This window comes from Cygnus olor, chromosome 5 (genome assembly GCF_009769625.2).
Source record: "Cygnus olor isolate bCygOlo1 chromosome 5, bCygOlo1.pri.v2, whole genome shotgun sequence".
In the NCBI taxonomy this organism is placed as follows: Eukaryota; Metazoa; Chordata; class Aves; order Anseriformes; family Anatidae; genus Cygnus; species Cygnus olor.
The window spans coordinates 56,637,328-56,647,671 of NC_049173.1; the positions used below are offsets into that span (position 1 = coordinate 56,637,328).

Sequence of the window (10,344 nt, forward strand, 5' to 3'; positions counted from 1 at the left end):
GATTATATGAGCAACAAAAAGAATTCTTATTCGTTCTGTCAATACAGTAGGATACCCTTCCAGTTACATTGTTCAACAGTTTGCAGATGAAATTGCATAGTTTAATAGCCTAGGGACATGCTGAATTTTAACAGGCTTTCAGAAAATTCTTTTTAAATGAAGATGCACACTTGGCTGATCCACCTTTATACATCCAGCTGCAAACCTCTCCTGCTCAGCTGTACAATTCACTCAGTGAGCTGAATACCATCACTTCTGAAATTTTGCATACTTTACTGATCAAGCTGCATATTTTATAACCAGAATTTCATATAAATTCACTTAGCTAATAAAATTGTGTAGTAAACTGATCAAGATGGAACAATATTCCCAGGCATATGTCCCACACGAATTATCATATCTTGTTAAATCTCTCATATTGCTGTTGCAGATACTTTTTCCTGTTGCATACACAAACTGTATTGCTTAAGGCAGAATGCAGTTGTAGTTAGTGCTGTTCAGAATTCTCACTGCTGTATGTTAGAGCGTTTAAATTTAAGTGCTCAAACATTAGGTTTTTCCTGATGTCTCATGATAAAAATACAGCATGTGTAATATAATGAATATTTGTCTTAAGAATAAGCCCATAATTTTAAACCATTTGGCAGACATACTTGAAAAATCAGTGACAGCAACTTAATGTTAAGGCAAAGAATATTTCCACACATAAAATATAAAGATCGCTGGGTAACTGATTCATGGGTGAAATTCTGAGATCTGTCACTAATGGTTATATACAACATATTAACTATGACTGTTTTTTCTTAAAATAAAGCAATATAAGGGAATTGGTAGGAAAAAAAAGAGAAAATGTCTCAGTAAGCTCCAAAGGAATGTATATTTCTTTTTTTGTTTCATTGCTCTTTGAGTTGTAAAATTATTTCAAGATTTAGTCATAATTTACTTAATAATGATATACTTAAATAAGTACTGGCTATGATTACAAGCAATGAAAGTTTTCTTCCTGAATCTAGAAAGAAGCAATTGTTTCTGTGTGCACGTGCTAGGGAAACTAGGATTAAATGTCCTTGACTGAGAAGTTTTCAGGTACTGAAGAAAATATATATAGCAGAATCCTTTTTCATCCGATGAACCTCTGATGACAGTCATGCTTGAAACTTTAATAAACATTGATTATAGCTGGGTGAGGAAAACAATAAAATGGCTCCTTTCAGCTAGGTGTATGCACAACTGATATGCTGAAATCTTGATGCAAAGCATGGCAAAATCACAGTACTTATTTAAAAAAAATATTTCTAAAATCTCATCTTCATAAAATAGAAAACCACACTGACAACGTTTCAACACTTTTCTTTTCTGAAAGCAATTACTGTTTGGTTTGTGTTAGTTTCTACCACATCAAACTATTGTTCTATAATACTGTAATTAGAGTTACCTTTCAAATGTGATAGAAAGAGACGTGCAGATGGGACAGCAAACAAACAAAATCTTCCTAATATTCAGCATACAGAAAACTACCACCCCCCCCCCAAAAAAAAAAAAAAAAAGTATTTGTTGTTATTAGCATTATTTTTTTTTAATCTATATATCACTCATGGCTGTGAAAGATATTCTAATAACTTGGTTTTGTATTTTCTAATTTGTTTGAGGTGGACTTTATATGCAGTAGAGATTGTGTATGTATTTATGTGTTTGTGTATGCGTACAAGTATATATGTGCCTGTGTGTATATATACACATAAATGTTCACACAGGCGTGTGTGTGTGTGAATATGTGTAATGGTGTATGGGATATTTGTTAGGCTGTTTTTAACTCAGTTTATGGTTATGGTGGGAGATGCTGTTATACCCATCTATCTCAACTTTTGGAACTCAAGACTTAGAACTGAGACAGTGGGCTTACACAGCTCATCGATAGTGACTGGTTACAGCCCTGGCTATTGCGCTGCTGTTGACAGATGGTGTATTGAAGGTTATTATGATGCTCAATCTGTAATGTATTCGTTAATAATACGCAAGTTTTCACACCGATGAGGAATCAACAACTAATGTTTTGTGTTTTAACAACAGAAGGATATAGGACTTGCTTTACTTACAAAACCATTTCAGTCTACTATCTTTCTCCAACAGTGATCCATACGGTGGGTCACTAAAAAGGAAAACGTTTGTGAGTGGAAAAATGTGAGATACTAGAAACATGAATCTTCTCTTCTTGTTTCCTACCAAGAAGGTCCTTGTTAACTGGCCTATGAAAAGAATCCAAAGGATTAGTCAATTAGAAAGCATTCTTTTTATCATTAGTTGTTTTTTGTTGTTTTTTTTTTTTTGAGGGGGGAGGGGGGGGTTTAAAGCAAACTTTATTTCTGTATGTCTTAAATGTTTTTCCTCCCCTATTTTTAATAATTTCAGCAGTTTTTCTATATCCTGTGTATACGATATAGATTTTCTATATCCTATATCCTATGTATTGTCCTATCCTATTGTATAGGATATAGATTTTCTATATCCTATGTATTGTCTTGGTGAAATGAGTTACCTGATAATATTTAGTATATACAATTAGAGTGAATTACAGATTAGTAAAGGATTGTATATTTCATTAGTGTTATTTATGTGCTCTTCATTACACAGACTGAACTGCTGTTCCTTTTTTGACCTGCAACATCTTCTGCCCTCAGACTGGTCACCTGCAAGTCTCTGAAACCTTCACATTTTTCTAAATGTGACTAAGCTGGAAACTTTTTTATCTAGCTCACTAGTAAACTTACCAAATACAGGTTTTGCCAAGACCACACATTTAAGCTTTTGAAATGTTAAAAGCTTACTAAAGCTTTCTACTCTGTCATCTCACTCTTTTAACCTTTATCTAGAATTTAAGTTACCTGTTAGTATTTCATTTTATTTTATAAAAGGAGTAGATACTTTATCAAGATATTTTATCAATACTACGTGATTATTCCCTGTTCTGCAATGTTCATCCTGCTCTTAGCTGTTGTGTATAGTGGGGAAAAATATGAAAAAGCACCGCCACCATAAATCACTTCAATTGCATCAACTCCGAGGCTCACTTTAGTAGCTTAAACTTGACTAAAAACACCCTGAAGTACTGTGAAGTCTTTGGCAAAAACAGTCTCTTTAGAAGGTTTTGGGAGTGAGACATCCATTTCCCCTCCAAGTAGTTTTCTTAATAACACGTTTCATTTTCATATTCACACCTGTTTGTAGATCAACTTTGTTAGAGGCAAGGGACTATCAGAATTTCTCAAGTGAAAAAACATAATGAATTTTCCTACCCCTTGTCAATCTCTTACTTTTTAATTAACTCCAATCTAATGTCATTTGTACTGAAAGGATATTTATACAATTTCTTGATATTTAATTTGCATGATAGGGTATTTATTTTCAATGTTCTCTGCTGAATGCGATAATGTTTATCCAGCTGTGATTTACACTGCTATAGGATGAATTCAGACTTATTTCCCTTTTTTAGAAGAAAAACTGTCCAAGTAAAAAGCCTTGAAAAACATATCATGTAGAGACCTTTTTTTCTTTTTGTTTCTTTTTTTTCTTTTGCTCTTCTGAACACACAGGGCTTATTCTATCCTAGATTAATACTATCAACCATAATTTTAAAAAATACATATATAAAAGAAGTTGCTGAAATGTCATTAAGCTATAGTGGATATTACTGGTGAATTTGATGCCTTTTTTCACCAATACATCTGAATATGTCTGATGTGTAAAAATATTCTAACTTGACCTAGCTTCAAAAATTTTCCAGGGATTTATGCTAAAAAGGAACTATTGCAAGGGAAAATCTGCTAAAGTTTGAAATAAGCAAAATCACTGTTATGTTGTAACGAGTCTTGATGACTTTATTTTTTATTTTTTTAATTTTCACTCCATTTGATTGGATCAATTTTTATTACCAAGTATAAAATTTCCAGTCTGAGCATTGCACATCAGAACTGTGTTCTAAAGATTGCAATTTTAAAGGAATGACCAAAAATTATCCATATTTTACTATATTTCACATTTTAATTTCTTCATCTATAGTATCATTAATCCCAGTCCTGACGGACTTGAATTTAATTTCAGTAGAAATTTCAGCACTAGTAAGACTTAAGACTTATAATGAAGATGTACCTAAGACCTATAACTCTCTTTGGTTTGCAATCTACTGTGTAATACTTCCAGCTTTTATTTATATTGTTCAAATCTTTTTTCCCTCATATTAAAAAACATTGGCAAAGAAAATGACATTCTGGCTGGAATAAAACAACAGTGATGAATCTGACAAGCCTTTCTATACCTTGAGAGTTCTCTGACTTCCCTATTCAATAAGCTATATGAGTGATGTACGCAAGAGATGCAGCAGTTTAGACAAGAGAATAGTAATAGAGGAGTCCTCAAGTCTAATGCTCTTGTTCAGTTCTTGGTTACTTTTTCCTCACTTACATTAGAAAATTGTAATTACTAACCTGTTTTATGGGACCACTGTGGAATAAACTTCACTACTGACGAGATTTAAACATGAGGAAAAAGAGCTATCTAAGCATTAAATTACTAAACTTTTACAGCCACATAAGACTACATAGAGATGATGGGGAAAAAGGGTTTCACTTGGCTATGATAACTTTGTTTTGTTCTATTTCATCTACTAGGCTACAAACAAACAAACAACAACAACAGAACCCACTGTGAATGTTCTAAGAAAACAATATTTTAGGAAAAAATCTAAATTATCTGCAACATCTGTATTGACAGGTTGGCAAGACATGTTTGGGGAATCGCAATAATTCAACATCTCGTTTGAAGACAGCTGAAACAGAGATAAGCTTTCAGGTATTCTGTTTCCAAGAAGTTCTTGTGTTTTTGTTAAAAGCTCTTGTAAAGCATACGGTTACTTGAAGTATATATGCACATTCTACTTCAATGCTTTTGAGATAGATCTGCTTACTCAGTTCACAGACTTTCACTCTGACAGATTTCCATTCTTTTGTTCAAAATGGCTCCTGGCTATTAACAATTTGCAAAATTATTTAATACTCAAAGAACTGGACTATCTTAGTAGTCAACTGACATTTCAATAATGTGATGTCCACAGCACTGGGAAGGGGAGGAGGTAGAGGTTATCAAAACAGTGCTACATCTGCAATTATGTCAAGATGTACTCAGAAATCTTACCAATGCAAAAGTCTTACGTGAGTTGTACTGTGCTCTTCATTTGATAGACCAAGGGGGAGGAAAATAAATAAATAAATAAATAAATCTCAATATTATAGTGCAGCATCGGATTGGTATTGTCAAAAATTGTATTCTGCATTGTCAAAAATTAAGTATACTTTCCTAGTAGAGATCAGAATTCTTCTCTAGACACTAACAAAGAATATCATATTCTGTTGTGTTTGGTATATCAATTTAACAGAAATACAGCTTTGTGCAAAATTGTTATTGATTTTAAATGCTTTATTTATTGATTTTAAATGTTTTATTTGCTTATCTGTGTTCATTTTGTATGTGCAATGCTTACACTGATGCTATTTTCACCTTCAGCAGAAGTTGCACAGCCCTCCGTGGACTAAACCTGAAGATAAAAAATCATCTGAGAGAAATGAGAAAAAAAATGAAGAATCTGTTAGTACAAAAGAAAAAAATAAATAAATGCTACTAATATACATGTAATAATGTTCATTATTTGCTTTCATGTTCATATTATTTTTAGTCCAGAGGCATGAATAGTACCAGGTTTATAAAGCATGCATTTTTCACTATTTTATGAATGTTTGTAAATTAGTCTAGAATAGACCAATTAGTACCTTTCAGCAATAATCCAAAATGGATATTTGAAGAAATGCTTTGTAATACAGTCCAGTTTTTGAACTATTATTCTACTTGATTAGTAATTGCATATTATAAATTAGTTTCTTTGTAAAAAGAAATTACCATTCTCAAGTATTTTCTCAGTCTGTTCTATTTCATGTACATTTATGGCAAGTTAGGTTGTAGATCAAGAATTAAAAGGTAGCTAACGTGAAAAAAAATCTGTGTAAACATAGATGAAGTATGATGCAGCTCGTAAGAGCAACTGTAAAAATGGGACAGTAGGGCTCCATGTATATTTAACTTTTCAGTAATACCATTGCAAATCTGCTAACTTAAACAATAAAAAGTGTTTGGTTGTTTTTTTCCTTTCCTTTCTTTTTTTTTCTTTTTTTTTTTTTTTTTTCCTCTAACTGCTATCACAATTAGTCCTATTTTGAGAACTGAACTGTTGGCAGAAATGAAGAGTTAAAGGGATGGAGATAGGAAGAGTCATGGCTTTTAGGATCCAAGCAAAAATTTTGCAGGTGGAACCGAGTACAACTTTCTTAGCTCGGGTACCCATCCTGGAACTTGAGTTCCATCCCTTATAGTTGGGCTGACCTCTGGAATATAAATATACTTTAAATGGTGAAAACACATTTTGACCACTGCAGGTGGCATTTTGATCACTACAGCAGAGATGAGCATTTTGGTTGGGGTGTGCTCTGTGACTTTTACGATTCTTCCACTTTCTCATGGGTCACATACTCTATTGCAGTGAGTTTGAAAGCAGAAAGGAAGGGAAAGGGAAGAAAAGCAAGGTAGAATGCCTTCTTTGTGTACGCATCACTGTCGATCTAATTTAGGAATTCATGTGCCTCGTATGATTGAGATGAAAATCTTTCAAGAACTAGTGCCTTAGGAACAACTCACTGTCTGACACAGTGCTTTTGTGCTTTCCTCTTGCATGAGGTGTTTTAAAAAGCTGTAACTCGTAAACTCCCAGCTCCCTCTTACAGCACACAGCAGTGAATTACAACTGTTACTAGACTGAAAGCAATTTGCTTATATTAGTTTGCTTTTCCTTGCTTTTGAATTAGTTTAAAAAGTAAATAGACAACGTTTCATTCAATTTAGTGGTATTCTCCGTCCTGGTTTTAGCTGTTAGGATTTTATCTATCTTTCAACAGTCTCATCCAATAGCTGTCCGTTCCTCCCCGGTGTGAAACGCATTTCATTCTGACATTTTGCATGTGTTTCTCCACTCAGAAGTGGATATTTCAGAGTGGTAGGTTTTTCTGCCTGGAGAAGTCTCAACAATTTTGAAAAGAAAAGAAACTCGTGACCTGATTAAATAATGGCAAAGTCACACTATTATCAAAGAATAGATCATCCATGTAAAGTGTCGAAGAAGTGAAATCCTGGCCACAAAGATAATCAGAACAGAGATGCTTGTTTTCACAGTTGATCGTGACCAGCATCATCAAATCCCACCTTTTTAGATTAATCCACGTAGTGATTCAGAATTAAGAAAAATAATGAAGGATAAATAGATTTTCTTATCTGTGTATGGTATATCTGGTAAATTTCCTTTGTATTGTTTAAGTAGTGCTATTCTGAAGACTCTAGTCTTGCACTGAGCGGGTGGAACACATCTAAAGTGAAGTCTGTCCTTCATCGTTATATGCATATATATAGAGAGAACTACAATGCAAAAAGATAAACATCTCAGTTGGAGAGGAAACTTCTGTTCAGTTTACAGATGGGGAAAAAAGGTTTCAAAAATACATCAGAATGTATGAGAATATCTGCGGAGAAAGGAGATTTGGAAAAATCTTTGAAAAGGGGAAAAAAAACACAAATCACAATAAAGCTTCCTTGTATTAACATTACTTGTAACCAGAAAAAAGTGTTTATGTTTTCCCTCAGTAGATCAATAACCATTCTTTCATTCCAGCCATGAGTATGAGTAGTTTCACATCCCAGCACTGGGATGAAAATAAACAGACCTTGCTGTTTCCTCTGATTTGTGGCTACTCAATGTTACCGAAAACATGGTCATAAAGGAACTTGAGTTTATACAGTATAAGTCACAGTCCTGCTTACTTGGTCTCTCTAGAATACTCTAAAACTCTTTTTATGATCAGATTCGCAGAGAACCGTGTGGCTGAGTCTACTTCCCTACGAGGACCCAACAAACCACAGAGTGGCACATCTTAAAATGTTTCGTAACGCCATGCAGTTGCTTGGCAACCAGGTCATGGACCATATCTTTCTCTTTGCAAATAAGGATTACGTATAAGAGTTTTCTATTAGATATTCCCAAGTCTAACAGTTAAAAGCAGTTTCCAGCATCAGAGCAGGCCATTTTAAACTTCTATTTCAATTTTGCTTTTGCATAATAGACTTCACCTTTGAATTCATTTCTCTTCCTATCAGTCTGTATGTATTTGTAAACATATACGTGCATATACTTATTTACATAAATTTAGGTATAAATATGCATATATATACACAACTATGGGTGAGCATGTATGTAAACTTAAAAATCTGGAGTGAACTTTCATTCCTGACAAGGTATTACTTAGCATGATAAAATTGGTAACTAAGAGGTGTTCAATTTACCAAAAATACAAAGATCACAGTAAGGCCTGTATACAAGAATAGAGCACTAAATACATTCTGCTAATCTTATTGTTAAAAAATATATATATATATATATATATAAATGTTTAAGCCTATTTCTGTTTAAAATGGGTAATTTTCTTCAGTAGTGCATGGTATATCATTTTGTTACGGTGAGCATACATATTTCATGACACTTGATTTCTATTTTAGTCATTAAGAAGCATAAAAATAAATCTTAGTGCTTCTCTACTTAAGAAACAAGAAATTTCCAGTTCATTGTTGACTTTGATAGTGAATGTTATATAGAGAGGGCATTTTTATTCATTTATCCAATAACCTATGAAGTCTGTAACTTTTTTCAGTAATAATGGGCTATAGAAAGCCAGAAATTACAGTGGCAGTCCACTTCAGATGCATGTGTTACAATGCGGTCAGAAAGATTGACCGTTCTATTTAAACAAGAACTTCTTCGAATATGAACAGGAAGAGGCTCTCACTACATCAAGTTCTGCGAGTCTGCCTGACCTCGTGACTTGGGGGAAAGCTGCCTCACTTCTGTAAGTATTTCAGTAAGAATGATATAATACACTACTTACTATAATGAGGATATATCACTATAGGATTAAATTGCTTACTTTCCTGTTTTAAGTCAAATTATGATCCTCAGATTAAAAGATGTTATATAAACATAGGAAATATTAGCACCCTTTCATTGCTTGCTTATTTAAAAAATAAATCAATCAATGAATTTCTTAAAGGGAAGCTCCAGAATGGGTGGATTTCTGGAAAGTTCTTGAAACCGTTATAGTAGAAAGAAATGCATATTTTAGTTGTCTTTCCTCCATTCTATGCATTTTGAGAATTCTTTTTTCTATAAATGTTGAAAAGATATCCATTAAAAAAAAAAAAAGTCAATCCCACTTTGGCTCCACTTAGTAATTAGCTTATTCAAATGAATAGTTAAAAAAAAAAAAAAGGCAACAAACATCTTAGCCATACTGAGAGACCATAAAATTGTTCTTTGAAAAGAATTCTTAATGGTGCTGTGAATCAAGATTATACAAATTAATTATCTATAAAATGCTTCAACTTGATTCTACTGTAATATTTTCATCTATTTTTTTAATATTTTTATTATATAATTTTCATCTTAATTCAAGACATGAAACAATTCATGTGCCTAAAGTAAATCACATAGTTAGTGACTGTGAGGATAGTTTTGTTGGTCTGGTAATTTACAAATATGTTGTCTAACAGAAAATGTTTTTCCTTAAATTTTTGTAGGTTATTTTCAAATGCAATAATATCTTGGAGATTTACTTCAATGCTTTCAACCTTGTTTCCATAGCAGGACAACAAGGTCCCACAATTCTTCATACACTGCTTCAGGAAGGTAAGAAAGATAATGAGAATTTTGTTTTTCTACTTTTCTTCTTTTGTTTTTCTTGTACTACAATGATGCAGTGATCCCTCTGTGCTTTATCACGATTAATAGTTCAATTTTAGAAACTCACTATAATTAACACAAGAGATGAGAATTATTTTTTGGTACCTAGTGATCTAAATGAAAGTAAACAAAAGTAGCAATTTATTTATAATTGTCATTAATTTATGTAGTTGCGGCGCAACACATCCAGCTATGTACAGACACAGGACACAATAGACATTTAGAAGAAACCATAGACCAAGATTAGCAAAGCCAGCACTTTGCCCTATATATATATAGGTACCTATATAAACAGGGGTGTTAGCATCTAATAAATACATGCCTTACAGCAGCCCAGCTCAGACAGCAACTTGAGGTGCATCTGCCCGCACCTTTTCCTCAGTAGGAGGTCAGCCAAAATCTAGGTTTTTGTTACAAATGGTCAAAAGCAAGAGCTTCTTAAACAGAGAAAAACTAATTTTCTG

General features: G+C 33.2%; 1 protein-coding gene across 3 annotated transcripts in view; it reads left to right on the forward strand.

Moving 5' to 3' along the window:
• LUZP2 (leucine zipper protein 2) overlaps positions 1–6,190 on the forward strand; it is a 261,711-nt gene extending 255,521 nt beyond the window's left edge. For 2 of the 3 annotated variants that reach the window (XM_040559468.1, XM_040559470.1), the window contains exons 14-15: positions 4,768–4,845; positions 5,557–6,190. In XM_040559468.1, the coding sequence (XP_040415402.1) occupies positions 4,768–4,845; positions 5,557–5,664 (186 nt within the window). In that variant the 3' untranslated portion in view covers positions 5,665–6,190. The remainder of the gene's footprint in view (positions 1–4,767; positions 4,846–5,556) is intronic. The other variant, XM_040559471.1, reaches the window with a different exon arrangement.
• Positions 6,191–10,344: the final 4,154 nt, after the last annotated feature.